This window comes from Saccoglossus kowalevskii, chromosome 14, assembly GCF_978046115.1.
Source record: "Saccoglossus kowalevskii chromosome 14, keSacKowa6.1, whole genome shotgun sequence".
Lineage (NCBI taxonomy): Eukaryota > Metazoa > Hemichordata > Enteropneusta > Harrimaniidae > Saccoglossus > Saccoglossus kowalevskii.
The window spans coordinates 14,137,499-14,156,938 of NC_140654.1; the positions used below are offsets into that span (position 1 = coordinate 14,137,499).

General features: G+C 33.3%; 2 protein-coding genes across 2 annotated transcripts in view; both read right to left on the bottom strand.

The window, feature by feature from the left end:
• The window catches only part of LOC100369221 (uncharacterized), a 36,056-nt gene extending 24,061 nt beyond the window's left edge, over positions 1-11,995 (bottom strand). Inside the window, exons 1-24 of the mRNA XM_085507473.1 lie at positions 11,914-11,995; positions 11,383-11,457; positions 10,931-11,020; positions 10,360-10,690; positions 9,899-9,972; positions 9,729-9,791; positions 8,965-9,054; positions 7,953-7,988; positions 7,672-7,815; positions 7,352-7,447; positions 6,505-6,600; positions 6,153-6,248; positions 5,873-6,016; positions 5,548-5,643; positions 4,645-4,740; positions 4,291-4,386; positions 4,118-4,192; positions 3,665-3,754; positions 3,094-3,424; positions 2,630-2,703; positions 2,460-2,522; positions 1,698-1,787; positions 404-547; positions 83-178 (exon numbers count right to left, since the gene is read on the bottom strand). Of these exons, the coding sequence (XP_085363599.1) occupies positions 83-178; positions 404-547; positions 1,698-1,787; positions 2,460-2,522; positions 2,630-2,703; positions 3,094-3,424; positions 3,665-3,754; positions 4,118-4,192; positions 4,291-4,386; positions 4,645-4,740; positions 5,548-5,643; positions 5,873-6,016; positions 6,153-6,248; positions 6,505-6,600; positions 7,352-7,447; positions 7,672-7,815; positions 7,953-7,988; positions 8,965-9,054; positions 9,729-9,791; positions 9,899-9,972; positions 10,360-10,690; positions 10,931-11,020; positions 11,383-11,457; positions 11,914-11,995 (2,668 nt within the window). The remainder of the gene's footprint in view (positions 1-82; positions 179-403; positions 548-1,697; positions 1,788-2,459; positions 2,523-2,629; positions 2,704-3,093; positions 3,425-3,664; positions 3,755-4,117; positions 4,193-4,290; positions 4,387-4,644; positions 4,741-5,547; positions 5,644-5,872; positions 6,017-6,152; positions 6,249-6,504; positions 6,601-7,351; positions 7,448-7,671; positions 7,816-7,952; positions 7,989-8,964; positions 9,055-9,728; positions 9,792-9,898; positions 9,973-10,359; positions 10,691-10,930; positions 11,021-11,382; positions 11,458-11,913) is intronic.
• Positions 11,996-14,505: 2,510 nt separating this feature from the next.
• LOC146734477 (uncharacterized) lies at positions 14,506-19,374 on the bottom strand. The gene is made up of 10 exons (XM_085507474.1): positions 19,293-19,374; positions 18,762-18,836; positions 18,310-18,399; positions 17,739-18,069; positions 17,278-17,351; positions 17,108-17,170; positions 16,344-16,433; positions 15,051-15,194; positions 14,731-14,826; positions 14,506-14,573 (listed from the first exon to the last, which is right to left on the bottom strand). The coding sequence occupies exons 1-10, from the start codon at positions 19,372-19,374 to the stop codon at positions 14,506-14,508; spliced, it is 1,113 nt and encodes a 370-aa protein (XP_085363600.1).
• Positions 19,375-19,440: the final 66 nt, after the last annotated feature.

Below are 19,440 nucleotides of genomic sequence, written 5' to 3' on the forward strand. Positions count from 1 at the left end.
TTATATTTGTTCATAATGACTTTCGACAGTTCATAACATATTTAAATAATCAATGTATAATTCTGATATTTGTGTTAATTACCTGGCTTCGTTGTGTGGACGTTTGTAGTTAGTGGGACTAAAGTAGTGGTGACAACGTTCGGTGTCGGCTCTTCAGTGGAAATGGGCTGTGTAGTAACTAAATACAAAATAACCGAACACAATATTACATTAACATATTGCTACCTATTTACCAAAATGTTAGTTTGTCAGTAGGAATGAGGGTTGTTGTGCCTACTAAACTAGGTTTACTAACCACGCTTTTATTGTTTTATAATAATCGTAGCACACTGCAAAATACGGGTGCAATAATTCGTATTAAAAAAAAAAAACTTGAATATATCATTGTATTCGTGTTATTTACCTGGTTCAGTTGTGAGTACATTTCTCGTTAGTGGTTCTGAAGTAGTAGTAAAAATGGTCGTTGATGGTTCTTTGGTCGATATAGTAGCTGGACCGGTAGTGACAATGTTAGTTCTTACTTGCTCAGTAGAAATAGGTGCACTGTCTGGAAGCAATAAATAATAGGTCGTTTATTAGAGTTTTGTTATTTTATCGTAATCCTAGCACACTGCAATTTACAGGCGCACTAATTTTTATTACAAACAATAATCTTTAATATATCTTTGTTTTCGTGTTATTTACCTGGTTCAGTTGTGGGTACATTTGTAGTTAGTTGTTCTGAAATAGTAGTAACAATGTTGCTAGTTCTTTTGTCGATATTAGCAGTGTCACAAGTAAAGGTATGATAAATAGTTGGTGAAAATAATTTATTACCTGCAACGCATCTTTCCTCATAAGCAACATACTTACTAACACATACATGCTTTCAATAGATCGTAATTTATTAGAACAATGCATGATTGCCTTATCCTATTTGTTTATATATATCTGTGTTAATTTCGTAGCATGGTGTTGATTACATATAACGTTGTAGTAATGGTTACAATGGTAGTTTTCAGTTATGTGGTAGAAATAGATTGTGTACATACATAAAGTAACAACCATATCACAATATATTTCCTATACCTTATTGTCATCTCCTATCCAGACTACTCACTGGGAAATACATTTATTTCACAGTTTTAGTAAACTAATATAAATACTGTCAAACATTTAACAAAATATTCCATATTCTCTTACACATATTTATTTCCGAATGCATCTAACTCACTGGTCGGGTGCAGACTCAAGTTGCCAATCAAAATAGTTTGATTATGACTGATATGTGGTGGATGCCATAAGTTGAGCAGTATGTGTACACTCATTCTATGTAATGTATTATCTAAGTGCTCGCATACAAAATTAGGTAATTTCTTCACAAGTTCACAGCCTAATGACGCAGCAACGTATTGTGACATCATGACAATTGTGGCCAAATACTTTCAATATATATTCGTTAAAAAAAAGGCTTATATATGTGTGACAATGCCAGATAGACGGTTTTACACATATTATAAGTATATATTCCTAATACTCCACATTTATGTGATGTCACCTTGGCCGTGGGTCTCGTGTGACTCGATCAGTGTGACGTCACATTTATTCGGATTACAGACAATTATACGAAATTACGAAAGCACTTCATGTGCAATCATATAATATCTAGAACATATTATTACGAAACAACAAGCAATCATTATTCTAAAGATATTTACCTGGTTTCGTTGTGATTACCTCTGTAGTTGGTAGTGCTGATGTGACAATGGTCGTCGGTGACTCTTCAGTGGAAATGAAATTTGTGGTACCTAAGCATAGAAAGTAACAATTAGATTCATAAATTTCTTCTGAAAATTACTTCCAAAAATGATCAGCCAACATTGAAAGTGTCACAGTATTTCGTGACTAGTTTGCAAACAAGAATTTATTTTTATGATTTTTAGGAAATTTAATTTTTTCAGTTGTAAGTATATTTGTAGTTAGAGGTGCTGAATTAACAGTGACAGTAGTAGTTGTTGATTTTTCAGTAGAAATCATTTTTGTAGTTACTAAATATAGAAAGTAACAGTTAGTATATACTCTTATATCACGTGCAGCACATTACCACCTACAAATTGAGATGCTCATTCACATTTTTTTGAAAATGAAAATGAATTCTATGAAATGAAAAGTCTTGTGTCTTTTTTGGGAGTTAGGCATGTATTAACTGTTTTAACATATATTTGCAGTGATGAAGTAAACCACACAAAATTGTGTTTTAAAGTCGCTTACCGTTTTCAAGGCAAATATAAATTGATAGTGTCATATATAATCGCACATATTTTTGGTGACACAATGAAAGGAAATAAATTTTATATTAATTGATTAATCGTTACACAGATTGAGTTCGTATTGCAAATATAAACGGATGGTGATTTTCTGGTATGAATACACACAATATTTCTGTGATACAAAATATGAACTTAAATCTTAGAAATTACCTGACTCAGTAGAACCACTATTCGTTGTGATTGGTGCTACTTCCGTGGAAACGAAGCAGCCAGCTGAAATTATTAAATTACATGGTCATTGTTGAGACGTGACTGAATACATGGTATCGATGACGGAATATACATAAATGATATAATCAATATCTTAACAAAACACTTACGGATTGGTGTTTGGCATATATATCCTCTCTTTGCATTGCAGTTGTTATCATCCCACTTGTATGCGCGTTTCTTCCTGAAAAAACAAACAAAAACAAACACATTAACAATTGTGTCTCTCTTACCAGAATTACAGAATCGATTATTCGAAAACTTGAATGAAAACAATCATTTTCCAGAAATTTATAAATATTGGTTTCAAAAAATCATTGTGAAAGAAATTTTATGTTATTGCATAAACACAATATTTAATTAGAGAAGAACACATTTTTAGATTAATCATGAATTGAAGAAAACCCGTTGTACTGTCAGGTCGTATATGAATCATTTCGATATTTGCATTATTCTTAAGGAGAACATGTACAGACACTTTTGTCCAGCGGTTGATGATATTCTAATATAAATATCGTAAAAATACTCTTTTACTCTGGCATGCGTTATATTTATAAAATATTTCAAAGCTTACCACACTTGTACGCAGTCTTGTCCTTCTCCGGATTGCTGTACTTTATTATTTGGCTCTCCTTTTGCCCACGCTGTCCACCCAAATACATCTCCATTTAACCATTCAAATGTACCTTCTGTAGACAGGTCATTAAGCCCTATCCAATACCCACGCACGCCATTATCGAAATTACCATTCATGATAAATGTCCGAACGTTTTGGAAAACTGACTGTGTATGCAATGAAGCCAGCACCCCACCCATGAACTCACATTGGCTTTTAGATGCATGCCACGTCCTTTTTTCGGTACCCACGCTGTATCTGTCGCAGTTTACATCAATGTATGGCGACCCTGAAACGAACACAGTATCAAATATTGTGTAACATACGTTCTCATGCGTCCATTTGACTCAGTTGTGGGTACATTTATTAGTAGTTAGTGGTTCTGAAGTAGTATAGACAATGTTTGTTGTTGTTACCACAGTATAAAAGAATGACGTGATGACTAAAATCACAAGGTTTTCATGATGTCAAGATTAATTAGAGCACACCACTTTATATAGCACAATATTATTATATAAGTGGTATTTACCTGGCTGTGTTGTGACTTCACTTGTTGTTGGTGGCGTGGTAGATATAATGGTCGCCATTGGTTCTCCAGTGGTTTTATGTGATGTAATTCCTGTCATTACACGCATGTGAACAAAGAAAAATATGGAACAATATCATTGTATCTGTAGTTTTTATCTGTTTAAATGTTTTTTTTACAGATAAGCATGCATCTTTATATTGCTATATTTGTAGTTAATGGGACAGAATTAGTTGAGACATTATTCGCCATCTTTCAGTGGAAATTGAATGCAAATTAACTTAAGACATAAGTAGACACTGTCAGGTAGAGCATATAGTGTATATAGTTATAGTGTATCTATACTATATTACTACTCCCTAACCCAAATGATCACACACGTATGAAATGATTTCAGTGTTTCGTAACTATTTTTTATACTAAAACTGTTTTATTTAATTTATTTATAATATTTACCTTGCTCAGTTGTAGTTGTTGGACTGGCAGTGACAGTGTTAGTTCTTACTTCCTCGGTAGGAATAGATGTAGTGCCTGGAAGCAATAAATAATAGGTCGTTTATATATGCAGGCGTACTAATTCTTATTATAATCAATAATCTTCAATATATTCTTGTATTCGTGTTATTTACCTGATTCAGTTGTGGGTACATTTGTAGTTATAAGTTCTGAAGTAGTAGTAACAATGGTAGTTGCTGGTTCTTCAGTTGAAAGGAAAGGTTTCGTAACTAAAGGCAATGTATGAGTGTAATAGTTGGTGATCGCAATATATTACCTGAACTGTGTTGTTTCCGGACATTACTTACAAATGACATGATTTCAATAGTTAAATAACGTTTTTAAAAAAACGCATCCTTGCATAAGCCTAATATGTCTTATTATCTGTGACTGAAATAGTGATGACAGTCGTCGTCGTTTTTAGTGGAAATGAATAGTACAGTAATACATAGAATAACTGTTTTACTTCATTTATTTCGAATATTTACCTTGTTCAGTTGTAAGTATATTTATAGTTGGAGGTATTGGACTTGTGGTATCAATTGTCGTTGTTGGTATCTCAGTGGACATGGATTGTGTCGTTACTAAATACATACAAATAAAGTTAGAGAAAAATCATCCTACTGGCGCAAATCAACCGTTTCATTATAGGCCACACTGATTGAGCGACTTCGTTTTTACAGTGGCGACACTCAAATATAGCATTTTTTATTAAATGTTATATTGCGTATTAATAACAGTATAGAATATATACAAGAATTTATAAATGTTTGGTTCATAGTATACCTATACATGCTATTGACATAACTGGACGAATGATGAAGAAATATGCTAGTTATTTTGAAACTGAAAAGTAGACGGTTGGCGCAGTGATACCAATCTCCTGTTGGGTGAAGAGAACCTTTGGGGCACTGGATTGAATCCCGCTCAATGAGTACCCAGTGTGAAATAGCGTTCGCTTTCGGAGTACAAGTTTTATTTTGTTTTCATAATTCAAAGATAAGCCAGGTATGAAGGTTTTCTTCGTAAAATAATACTTTCCGCAATAAGTACCCAGAGATCACCAAGTGGTTGTACTCGTTGGTAATCACGTGCGATCTTGTTAGTTAGTATAGTAATGTACTTTCAAATAATAATCGTAACTGACTGAGTGATGTTTACTAAAACGATCCAACCACGCAGTGCCTTTCATATTTCAACTTTTTATAGACGTGGTGACAATGGTCGTTGTTGGTTCTTCAGTTGTATTGAAATGTAACTTTACTAAAGACAATGGCGAATGTTATAGTTATATATAGTGAAACACATACTTGCTCATAAATTAAAAGCTTTCGATAGTTCATAACATATTTAAATAATCACTGTATTATTCTGATATTTGAGTTAATTACCTGGCTTCGTTGTGTTTACGTTCGTAGTTGGAGGGACAGATGTACAGGTGACAATGTTCGTTGTCGGCTCTTCAGTGGAAATGGGCTGTGTAGAAACTAAACACAAAGTAACAAAACACAATCTTACATTAACATATTGCTACCTATTTACTAAAATGTTGGTTCTTCAGTAGAGATGAGGATTGTTGTGACAGGAATCAATAAACCATTGCATACTAACTACGGTTCTATTGTTTTATAATAATATTAGCATACTGCAATATACTGGTGCAATTATTCGTCTTAAAAATAAACTGTAATATATCATTATATTCGAGTTATTTACCTGGTTCACTTGTGAGTACATTTGTAGATTGTGGTTCTGAAGTGGTAGTAAAAATAGTCGTTGTTGGTTCTTTGGTCGATATAGTAGTTGGATTGGCAGTGATAATGTTAGTCCTTACTTGCTCGGGAGAAATAGGTGTACTGCCTGGAAGCAGTAAATATTAGGTCGTTTATTAGAGTTTTATCATTTTATAGTAATCCTAGCATACTGAAATATACAGGCGCACTAATTTTAATTATAAACAATAATCTTTAATTTATCATTGTATTCTGCTATTTACCTGATTTAGTTGTGAGTAAATTTGTAGTTAGTGGCTCTGATGTAGTAGTAACAATGGTCGTTGTTGGTTCTTCAGTTGAAAGGAAAGATGTTGTAACTAAAGGCAATGTATGAGTGTAATAGTTAGTGATCTCAATTTATTACCTGTATTTACACTACTTAATCGTACAAATAATATGCTTTCAATAGTTAAATAACTTTTTCAAACAACGCGTCCTTGCATAACCCTAATATGCGGATTATTATCTGGGACTGAATTATGACGACAATGGTCTTCGTTTTTAGTGGAAATGGACCGTGTAGCAACTAATACATAAAGCAACATTTTTACTTTATTTATTTTGAATATTTACCTTCTACAGTTGCAAGTATATTTGTTGTTGGAAGTATTGGACTGGTAGTATCAATGGTAGTTGTTGGTTCTTTAGTGGATAAAGATTGTGACGTTACTAAATACATAAAGATAAAGTTAGGGAACAATCATCGTACTTGCGCAAATCAGACGTTGACGTTACTTTATAGGCCACATTGATTGAGTGGCGCGTTTTTTTACATTGGCGACACATTAACAACAGTAAATACAAGAATTTATACATTTATGGTACATAGTATACCTAGACATGCTAATGGCATAACTAGGCGAATTAGGAAAAATATGCTAGTTATTTTGAAACTGTAAAATAGACGGTTGGCGCAGAGATACCAATCGCTCAGCGAGTACCCAATGTGAAATAGCGTTCGCTTTCCAAGTCCAATTTTTTTTCTTTTTATAATTCAAAGATAAGCGAGGTATATCTCGACCATCCAATGACATATGACGTTTTTTTCAGTAAAATAACACTTTCAACAATAAATACCCAGAGATCACAAAGTGACTGTACTCGTTAGTATTCATATACGATCCTGGTAGTCTGCAAAATTGTATATCACTGACTGATTGAGGTTTAGTAAAACGATCCAACCACGCAGTGTCTTTTAACTTTTTGAAGACGTGGTAACAATAGCTGTTGTTGGTTCTTTAGTTGTATTGAAATGTGCCGTAACTAAAGGCAATGGAGAATGTTATAGTTGTGTATAGTAAAACACATTTCCCGTACCATACTTTTACCTACCAGCCATCGTATTTGTTCATAAAGACTTTCGACAGTTCATAACATATTTAAATAATCAATGTATAATTCTGATATTTGTGTTAATTACCTGGCTTCTTTGTGTGGACGTTTGTAGTTAGTGGGACTAAAGTAGTGGTGACAACGTTCGGTGTCGGCTCTTCAGTGGAAATGGGCTGTGTAGTAACTAAATACAAAGTAACAGAACACAATGTTACATTAACATATTGCTACCTATTTACCAAAATGTTAGTTTGTCAGTAGGAATGAGGGTTGTTGTGCCTACTAAACTAGGTCTACTAACCACGCTTTTATTGTTTTTTAATAATCGTAGCACACTGCAAAATACCGGTGCAATAATTCGTATTAAAAAAATAAACTTGAATATATCATTGTATTCGTGTTATTTACCTGGTTCAGTTGTGAGTACATTTCTCGTTAGTGGTTCTGAAGTAGTAGTAAAAATGGTCGTTGATGGTTCTTTGGTCGATATAATAGCTGGACCGGTAGTGACAATGTTAGTTCTTACTTGCTCAGTAGAAATAGGTGTACTGCCTGGAAGCAATAATTAATAGGTCGTTTACTAGAGTTTTGTTATTTTATTGTAATAATAGCACACTGCAATTTACAGGCGCACTGATTTTTATTACAAACAATAATCTTTAATATATCTTTGTTTTCGTGTTATTTACCTGGTTCAGTTGTGGGTACATTTGTAGTTAGTTGTTCTGAAATAGTAGTAAGAATGTTGCTAGTTCTTTTGTCGATATTAGCAGTGTCACAAGTAAAGGTATGATAAATAGTTGGTGAAAATAATTTATTACCTGCAACGCATCTTTCCTCATAAGCAACATACTTACTAACACATACATGCTTTCAATAGATCGTAATTTATTAGAACAATGCATGATTGCCTTATCCTATTTGTTTATATATATTTGTGTTAATTTCATAGCATGGTGTTGATTACATATAACGTGGTAGTAATGGTTACAATGGTAGTTTTCAGTTATGTGGTAGAAATAGATTGTGTACATACATAAAGTAACAACCATATCACAATATATTTCCTATACCTTATTGTCATCTCCTATCCAAAATACTCACTGGGAAATACATTTATTTTACAGTTTTAGTAAACTAATATAAATACTGTCAAACATTTAACAAAATATTCCATATTCTCTTACACATATTTATTTCCGAATGCATCTAACTCACTGGTCGGGTGCAGACATAAGTTTCCAACCAAATTAGTTTGATTATGACTGATATGTGGTGGATGCCATAAGTTGAGCAGTATGTGTACACTCATTCTATGTAATGTATTATCTAAGTGCTCGCATACAACATTAGGCGATTTCTTCACACGTGAACAGCCTAATGACACAGCAACAAATTGTGACATCATGACAATTGCGGCCAAATACTTTCAATATATATTCGTTGAAAAATGGCTTATATATGTGTGACAATGCCAGATAGACGGTTTTACACATATTATAAGTATATATTCCCAATACTCCACATTTATGTGACGTCACCTTGGCCGTGGGTCTCGTGTGACTCGATCAGTGTGCCGTCACATTTATTCGGATTACAGACAATTATACGAAATTACGAAAGCACTTCATGTGCAATCATATAATATCTAGAACATATTATTACAAAACAACAAGCAATCATTATTATAAATATATTTACCTGGTTTCGTTGTGATTACCTCTGTAGTTGGTAGTGCTGATGTGAAAATGGTCGTCGGTGACTCTTCAGTGGAAATTGAATTTGTGGTACCTAAGCATAGAAAGTAACAATTAGATTCATAAATTTCTTCTGAAAATTACTTCCAAAAATGATCAGCCAACATTGAAAGTGTCACAGTATTTCGTAACTAGTTTGCAAACAAGAATTTTTTTTATGATTTTTATGTGGAAATTTAACTTTTTCAGTTGTAAGTATATTTGTAGTTAGAGGTGCTGAATTAGCAGTGACAGTAGTAGTTGTTGATTTTTCAGTGGAAATCATTTTTGTAGTTACTAAATATAGAAAGTAAGAGTTAGTATATACTCTTATATCACTTGCAGCACATTACCACCCACAAATTGAGATGCTCATTCACATTTTTTTGAAAATGAAAATGAATTTCATGAAATGAAAAGTCTTGTGTCTTTTTTGGGAGTTAGGCATGTATTAACTGTTTTAACATATGTTTGCAGTGATGAAGTAAACCACACAAAATTGTGTTTTAAAGTCGCTTACCGTTTTCAAGGCAAATATAAATTGATAGTGTCATATATAATCGCACATATTTTTGGTGACACAATGAAAGGAAATAAATTTTATATTAATTGATTAATCGTTACACAGATTGAGTTCGTATTGCAAATATAAACGGATGGTGATTTTCTGGTATGAATACACACAATATTTCTGTGATACAAAATATGAACTTAAATCTTAGAAATTACCTGACTCAGTAGAACCACTATTCGTTGTGATTGGTGCTACTTCCGTGGAAACGAAGCAGCCAGCTGAAATTATTAAATTACATGGTCATTGTTGAGACGTGACTGAATACATGGTATCGATGACGGAATATACATAAATGATATAATCAATATCTTAACAAAACACTTACGGATTGGTGTTTGGCATATATATCCTCTCTTTGCATTGCAGTTGTTATCATCCCACTTGTATGCGCGTTTCTTCCTGAAAAAAACAAAAACAAACACATTAACAATTGTGTCTCTCTTACCAGAATTACAGAATCTATTATTCGAAAACTTGAATGAAAACAATCATTTTCCCGAAATTTATAAATATTGGTTTCAAAAAATCATTGTGAAAGAAAATTTATGTTATTGCATAAACACAATATTTACTTAGAGAAGAACACATTTTTAGATTAATCATGAATTGACGAAAACCCGTTGTACTGTCAGGTCGTTTATGAATCATTTCGATATTTGCATTATTCTTAAGGAGAACATGTACAGACACTTTTGTACGGCGGTTGATGATATTCTAATATAAATATCGTAACAATACTCTTTTACTCTGGCATGCGTTATATTTATAAAGTATTTCAAAGCTTACCACACTTGTACGCAGTCTTGTCCTTCTCCGGATTGTTGTACTTTATTATTTGGCTCTCCTTTTGCCCACGCTGTCCACCCAAATACATCTCCATTTAACCATTCAAATGTACCTTCTGTAGACAGGTCATTAAGCCCTATCCAATACCCACGCACACCGTTATCGAAATTACCGTTCATGATAAATGTCCGAACGTTTTGGAAAACTGACTGAGTATGCAATGAAGCCAGCACCCCACCCATGAACTCACATTGGCTTTTAGATGCATGCCACGTCCTTTTTTCGGTACCCACGCTGTATCTGTCGCAGTTTACATCAATGTATGGCGACCCTGAAACGAACACAGCATCAAATATTGTGTAACATACGTTCTCATGCGTCCACTTGACTCAGTTATGGGTACATTTATTAGAAGTTAGTGGTTCTGAAGTAGTATAGACAATGTTTGTTGTTGGTACTACAGTATAAAAGAATGACGTGATGACTAAAATCACATGGTTTTCATGATGTCAAGGTTAATTAGAGCACACCACTTTATATAGAACAATATTATCATATAAGTGGTATTTACCTGGCTGTGTTGTGACTTCACTTGTTGTTGGTGGCATGGTAGATATAATGGTCGCCATTGGTTCTCCAGTGGTTTTATGTGATGTAATTCCTGTCATTACACGCATGTGAACAAAGAACAATATGGAACAATATCATTGTATCTGTAGTCTTTATCTGTTGAAATGCTTTTTTACAGATAAGCATGAATCTTTATATTGCTATATTTGTAGTTAATGGGACAGAATTAGTTGAGACATTATTCGCCGTCTTTCAGTGGAAATTGAATGCAAAATAACTTAAGACATAAGTAGACACTGTCAGGTAGAGCATATAGTGTATAGAGTTATAGTGTATCTATACTATATTACTACTCCCTAACCCAAATGATCACACACGTATGAAATGATTTCAGTGTTTCGTAACTATTTTTTATACTACAACTGTTTTATTTAATTTATTTATATTATTTACCTTGCTCAGTTGTAGTTCTTGGACTGGCAGTGACAGTGTTAGTTCTTACTTCCTCGGTATGAATAGATGTAGTGCCTGGAAGCAATAAATAATAGGTCGTTTATATATGCAGGCGTACTAATTGTTATTACAAACAATAATCTTCAATATATTCTTGTATTCGTGTTATTTACCTGATTCAGTTGTGGGTACATTTGTAGTTATAGGTTCTGAAGTAGTAGTAACAATTGTAGTTGTTGGTTCTTCAGTTGAAAGGAAAGGTTTCGTAACTAAAGGCAATGTATGAGTGTAATAGTTGGTGATCGCAATATATTACCTGAACTGTGTTGTTTCCGGACATTACTTACAAATAACATGATTTCAATAGTTATATAACGTTTTTAAAAAAACGCATCCTTGCATAAGCCTAATATGTCTTATTATCTGTGACTGAAATTGTGATGACCATCGTCGTCGTTTTTAGTGGAAATGAATAGTACAGCAATTAATACATAGAATAACTGTTTTACTTCATTTATTTCGAATATTTACCTTGTTTAGTTGTAAGTATATTTATAGTTGGAGGTATTGGACTTGTGGTATCAATTGTCGTTGTTGGTATCTTAGTGGACATGGATTGTGTGGTTACTAAATATATAAAGATAAAGTTAGAGAAAAATGATCCTACTGGCGCAAATCAACCGTTTCATTATATGCCACACTGATTGAGCGACGTCGTTTTTACAGTGGCGACACTCAAATATTGCATCTTTTATTAAATGTTATATTGCGTATTAATAACAGTATAGAATATATACAAGAATTTATAAATTTTTGGTTCATAGTATACCTATACATGCTATTGATATAACTGGACAAATGATGAAGAAATATGCTAGTTATTTTGAAACTGTAAAGTAGACGGTTGGCGCAGTGATACCAATCTCCTGTTGGGTGAAGAGAACCTTTGGGGCACTGGATTGAATCCCGCGCAATGAGTACTCAGTGTGAAATAGCGTTCGCTTTCGGAGTACAAGTTTTATTTTGTTTTCATAATTCAAAGATAAGCCAGGTATGAAGGTTTTCTTCGTAAAATAATACTTTCCGCAATAAGTATCCAGAGATCACCAAGTGGTTGTACTCGTTGGTAATCACGTGCGATCTTGTTAGTTAGTATAGTAATTGTACTTTCAAATAATAATCGTAACTGACTGAGTGATGTTTACTAAAACGATCCAACCACACAGTGCCTTTCATATTTCAACTTTTTGTAGACGTTATGACAATGGTCGTATAATAATTGTACTTTCAAATAATAATCGTAACTGACTAAGTGATATTTAGTAAAACGATCCAACCACGCAGTTCCTTTCATATTTCAACTTTTTATAGACGTGGTGACAATGATCGTTGTTGGTTCTTCAGTTGTATTGAAATGTAACTTTACTAAAGACAATGGCGAATGTTATAGTTATATATAGTAAAACACATACTTGCTAATAAATTAAAGGCTTTAGATAGTTCATAACATATTTAAATAATCACTGTATTATTCTGATATTTGTGTTAATTACCTGGCTTCGTTGTGTTTACGTTCGTAGTTGGAGGGACAGACGTAGTGGTGACAATTATCGTTGTTGGCTCTTCAGTGGAAATGGGCTGTGTAGTAACTAAATACAAAGTAACACAACACAATATGACATTAACATATTGCTACCTATTTAGCAAAATGTTGGTTCTTCGGTAGAAATGAGGGTTGTTGTGACTGGAATCAATAAACCATGGCATACTAACTACGGTTCTATTGTTTTATAATAATATTAGCACACTGCAATATACTGGTGCAATTATTCGTATTAAAAATAAACTGTAATATATCATTGTATTCAAGTTATTTACCTGGTTCACTTGTGAGTACATTTGTAGATAGTGGTTCTGAAGTGGTAGTAAAAATAGTCGTTGCTGGTTCTTTGGTCGATATAGTAGTTGGATTGGCAGTGATAATGTTAGTCCTTACTTGCTCGGGAGAAATAGGTGTACTGCCTGGAAGCAGTAAATATTAGGTCGTTTATTAGAGTTTTATCATGTTATAGTAATCCTAGCATACTGCAATATACAGGCGCACTAATTTTAATTATAAACAATAATCTTTAATTTATCATTGTATTCTGCTATTTACCTGATTTAGTTGTGAGTAAATTTGTAGTTAGTGGTTCTGATGTAGTAGTAACAATGGTCGTTGTTGGTTCTTCAGTTGAAAGGAAAGATGGTGTAACTAAAGGCAATGTATGAGTGTAATAGTTAGTGATCGCAATATATTACCTGTATTTACACTACTTAATCGTACAAATAATATGCTTTCAATAGTTAAATAACTTTTTCAAACAACGCATCCCTGCATAAGCCTAATATGCGGATTATTATCTGGGACTGAATTATGACGACAATGGTCTTCGTTTTTAGTGGAAATGGACCGTGTAGCAACTAATACATAAAGCAACTTTTTTACTTTATTTATTTTGAATATTTACCTTCTACAGTTGTAAGTATATTTGTTGTTGGAAGTATTGGACTGGTAGTATCAATGGTAGTTGTTGGTTCTTTAGTGGATAAAGATTGTGACGTTACTAAATACATAAACATAAAGTTAGGGAACAATCATCGTACTTGCGCAAATCAGCCGTTGACGTTACTTTATAGGCCACATTGATTGAGTGGCGCTTTTTTTACATTGGCGACACATTAATAACAGTAAATACAAGAATTTATACATGTATGGTACATAGTATACCAAGACATGCTAATGGCATAACTAGGCGAATTAGGAAAAATATGCTAGTTATTTTGAAACTGTAAAATAGACGGTTGGCGCAGAGATACCAATCGCTCAGCGAGTACCCAATGTGAAATAGCGTTCGCTTTGCAAGTACAATTTTTTTGTATTCATAATTCAAAGATAAGCGAGGTATATCTCGACCATACAATGACATATGACGGTTTTTTCAGTAAAATAACACTTTCAACAATAAATACCCAGAGATCACAAAGTGACTGTACTCGTTAGTATTCATATACGATCCTGTTAGTCTGCAAAATCACTGACTGATTGAGGTTTAGTAAAACGGTCCAACCACGCAGTGTCTTTTAACTTTTTGAAGACGTGGTAACAATAGCTGTTGTTGGTTCTTTAGTTGTATTGAAATGTGCCGTAACTAAAGGCAATGGAGAATGTTATAGTTGTGTATAGTAAAACACATTTCCCGTACCATACTTTTACCTACCAGCCTTCATATTTGTTCATAAAGACTTTCGACAGTTCATAACATATTTAAATAATCAATGTATAATTCTGATATTTGTGTTAATTACCTGGCTTCTTTGTGTGGACGTTTGTAGTTAGTGGGACTAAAGTAGTGGTGACAACGTTCGGTGTCGGCTCTTCAGTGGAAATGGGCTGTGTAGTAACTAAATACAAAGTAACAGAACACAATGTTACATTAACATATTGCTACCTATTTACCAAAATGTTAGTTTGTCAGTAGGAATGAGGGTTGTTGTGCCTACTAAACTAGGTCTACTAACCACGCTTTTATTGTTTTTTAATAATCGTAGCACACTGCAAAATACCGGTGCAATAATTCGTATTAAAAAAATAAACTTGAATATATCATTGTATTCGTGTTATTTACCTGGTTCAGTTGTGAGTACATTTCTCGTTAGTGGTTCTGAAGTAGTAGTAAAAATGGTCGTTGATGGTTCTTTGGTCGATATAATAGCTGGACCGCTGGTGACAATGTTAGTTCTTACTTGCTCAGTAGAAATAGGTGTACTGCCTGGAAGCAATAAATAATAGGTCGTTTATTAGAGTTTTGTTATTTTATCGTAATCCTAGCACACTGCAATTTACAGGCGCACTGATTTTTATTACAAACAATAATCTTTAATATATCTTTGTTTTCGTGTTATTTACCTGGTTCAGTTGTGGGTACATTTGTAGTTAGTTGTTCTGAAATAGTAGTAAGAATGTTGCTAGTTCTTTTGTCGATTTTAGCAGTGTCACAAGTAAAGGTATGATAAATAGTTGGTGAAAATAATTTATTACCTGCAACGCATCTTTCCTCATAAGCAACATACTTACTAACACATACATGCTTTCAATAGATCGTAATTTATTAGAACAATGCATGATTGCCTTATCCTATTTGTTTATATATATTTGTGTTAATTTCATAGCATGGTGTTGATTACATATAACGTGGTAGTAATGGTTACAATGGTAGTTTTCAGTTATGTGGTAGAAATAGATTGTGTACATACATAAAGTAACAACCATATCACAATATATTTCCTATACCTTATTGTCATCTCCTATCCAAAATACTCACTGGGAAATACATTTATTTTACAGTTTTAGTAAACTAATATAAATACTGTCAAACATTTAACAAAATATTCCATATTCTCTTACACATATTTATTTCCGAATGCATCTAACTCACTGGTCGGGTGCAGACATAAGTTTCCAACCAAATTAGTTTGATTATGACTGATATGTGGTGGATGCCATAAGTTGAGCAGTATGTGTACACTAATTCTATGTAATGTATTATCTAAGTGCTCGCATACAACATTAGGCGATTTCTTCACACGTGAACAGCCTAATGACACAGCAACAAATTGTGACATCATGACAATTGCGGCCAAATACTTTCAATATATATTCGTTGAAAAATGGCTTATATATGTGTGACAATGCCAGATAGACGGTTTTACACATATTATAAGTATATATTCCCAATACTCCACATTTATGTGACGTCACCTTGGCCGTGGGTCTCGTGTGACTCGATCAGTGTGCCGTCACATTTATTCGGATTACAGACAATTATACGAAATTACGAAAGCACTTCATGTGCAATCATATAATATCTAGAACATATTATTACAAAACAACAAGCAATCATTATTATAAATATATTTACCTGGTTTCGTTGTGATTACCTCTGTAGTTGGTAGTGCTGATGTGAAAATGGTCGTCGGTGACTCTTCAGTGGAAATTGAATTTGTGGTACCTAAGCATAGAAAGTAACAATTAGATTCATAAATTTCTTCTGAAAATTACTTCCAAAAATGATCAGCCAACATTGAAAGTGTCACAGTATTTCGTAACTAGTTTGCAAACAAGAATTTTTTTTATGATTTTTATGTGGAAATTTAACTTTTTCAGTTGTAAGTATATTTGTAGTTAGAGGTGCTGAATTAGCAGTGACAGTAGTAGTTGTTGATTTTTCAGTGGAAATCATTTTTGTAGTTACTAAATATAGAAAGTAAGAGTTAGTATATACTCTTATATCACTTGCAGCACATTACCACCCACAAATTGAGATGCTCATTCACATTTTTTTGAAAATGAAAATGAATTTCATGAAATGAAAAGTCTTGTGTCTTTTTTGGGAGTTAGGCATGTATTAACTGTTTTAACATATGTTTGCAGTGATGAAGTAAACCACACAAAATTGTGTTTTAAAGTCGCTTACCGTTTTCAAGGCAAATATAAATTGATAGTGTCATATATAATCGCACATATTTTTGGTGACACAATGAAAGGAAATAAATTTTATATTAATTGATTAATCGTTACACAGATTGAGTTCGTATTGCAAATATAAACGGATGGTGATTTTTTGGTATGAATACACACAATATTTCTGTGATACAAAATATGAACTTAAATCTTAGAAATTACCTGACTCAGTAGAACCACTATTCGTTGTGATTGGTGCTACTTCCGTGGAAACGAAGCAGCCAGCTGAAATTATTAAATTACATGGTCATTGTTGAGACGTGACTGAATACATGGTATCGATGACGGAATATACATAAATGATATAATCAATATCTTAACAAAACACTTACGGATTGGTGTTTGGCATATATATCCTCTCTTTGCATTGCAGTTGTTATCATCCCACTTGTATGCGCGTTTCTTCCTGAAAAAAACAAAAACAAACACATTAACAATTGTGTCTCTCTTACCAGAATTACAGAATCTATTATTCGAAAACTTGAATGAAAACAATCATTTTCCCGAAATTTATAAATATTGGTTTCAAAAAATCATTGTGAAAGAAAATTTATGTTATTGCATAAACACAATATTTACTTAGAGAAGAACACATTTTTAGATTAATCATGAATTGAAGAAAACCCGTTGTACTGTCAGGTCGTTTATGAATCATTTCGATATTTGCATTATTCTTAAGGAGAACATGTACAGACACTTTTGTACGGCGGTTGATGATATTCTAATATAAATATAGTAACAATACTCTTTTACTCTGGCATGCGTTATATTTATAAAGTATTTCAAAGCTTACCACACTTGTACGCAGTCTTGTCCTTCTCCGGATTGTTGTACTTTATTATTTGGCTCTCCTTTTGCCCACGCTGTCCACCCAAATACATCTCCATTTAACCATTCAAATGTACCTTCTGTAGACAGGTCATTAAGCCCTATCCAATACCCACGCACACCGTTATCGAAATTACCGTTCATGATAAATGTCCGAACGTTTTGGAAAACTGACTGAGTATGCAATGAAGCCAGCACCCCACCCATGAACTCACATTGGCTTTTAGATGCATGCCACGTCCTTTTTTCGGTACCCACGCTGTATCTGTTGCAGTTTACATCAATGTATGGCGACCCTGAAACGAACACAGCATCAAATATTGTGTAACATACGTTCTCATGCGTCCACTTGACTCAGTTATGGGTACATTTATTAGAAGTTAGTGGTTCTGAAGTAGTATAGACAATGTTTGTTGTTGGTACCACAGTATAAAAGAATGACGTGATGACTAAAATCACATGGTTTTCATGATGTCAAGGTTAATTAGAGCACACCACTTTATATAGAACAATATTATCATATAAGTGGTATTTACCTGGCTGTGTTGTGACTTCACTTGTTGTTGGTGGCATGGTAGATATAATGGTCGCCATTGGTTCTCCAGTGGTTTTATGTGATGTAATTCCTGTCATTACACGCATGTGAACAAAGAACAATATGGAACAATATCATTGTATCTGTAGTCTTTATCTGTTGAAATGCTTTTTTACAGATAAGCATGAATCTTTATATTGCTATATTTGTAGTTAATGGGACAGAATTAGTTGAGACATTATTCGCCGTCTTTCAGTGGAAATTGAATGCAAAATAACTTAAGACATAAGTAGACACTGTCAGGTAGAGCATATAGTGTATAGAGTTATAGTGTATCTATACTATATTACTACTCCCTAACCCAAATGATCACACACGTATGAAATGATTTCAGTGTTTCGTAACTATTTTTTATACTACAACTGTTTTATTTAATTTATTTATATTATTTACCTTGCTCAGTTGTAGTTCTTGGACTGGCAGTGACAGTGTTAGTTCTTACTTCCTCGGTATGAATAGATGTAGTGCCTGGAAGCAATAAATAATAGGTCGTTTATATATGCAGGCGTACTAATTGTTATTACAAACAATAATCTTCAATATATTCTTGTATTCGTGTTATTTACCTGATTCAGTTGTGGGTACATTTGTAGTTATAGGTTCTGAAGTAGTAGTAACAATTGTAGTTGTTGGTTCTTCAGTTGAAAGGAAAGGTTTCGTAACTAAAGGCAATGTATGAGTGTAATAGTTGGTGATCGCAATATATTACCTGAACTGTGTTGTTTCCGGACATTACTTACAAATAACATGATTTCAATAGTTATATAACGTTTTTAAAAAAACGCATCCTTGCATAAGCCTAATATGTCTTATTATCTGTGACTGAAATTGTGATGACCATCGTCGTCGTTTTTAGTGGAAATGAATAGTACAGCAATTAATACATAGAATAACTGTTTTACTTCATTTATTTCGAATATTTACCTTGTTTAGTTGTAAGTATATTTATAGTTGGAGGTATTGGACTTGTGGTATCAATTGTCGTTGTTGGTATCTTAGTGGACATGGATTGTGTGGTTACTAAATATATAAAGATAAAGTTAGAGAAAAATGATCCTACTGGCGCAAATCA

Bases quoted from the DNA above. Each gene is read 5' to 3' on its own strand.
- LOC146734477 (XM_085507474.1), bottom strand. From the start codon at position 19,374: ATGTCCACTAAGATACCAACAACGACAATTGATACCACAAGTCCAATA. The intron at 18,837-19,292 runs GTAAATATTCGA...TATTGCTTCCAG, and splicing joins TATACTTACAACTAAACAAG to GCACTACATCTATTCATACC. The intron at 14,574-14,730 runs GTAATTAACACA...CATTGCCTTTAG, and splicing joins CGTCCACACAAAGAAGCCAG to TTACGGCACATTTCAATACA.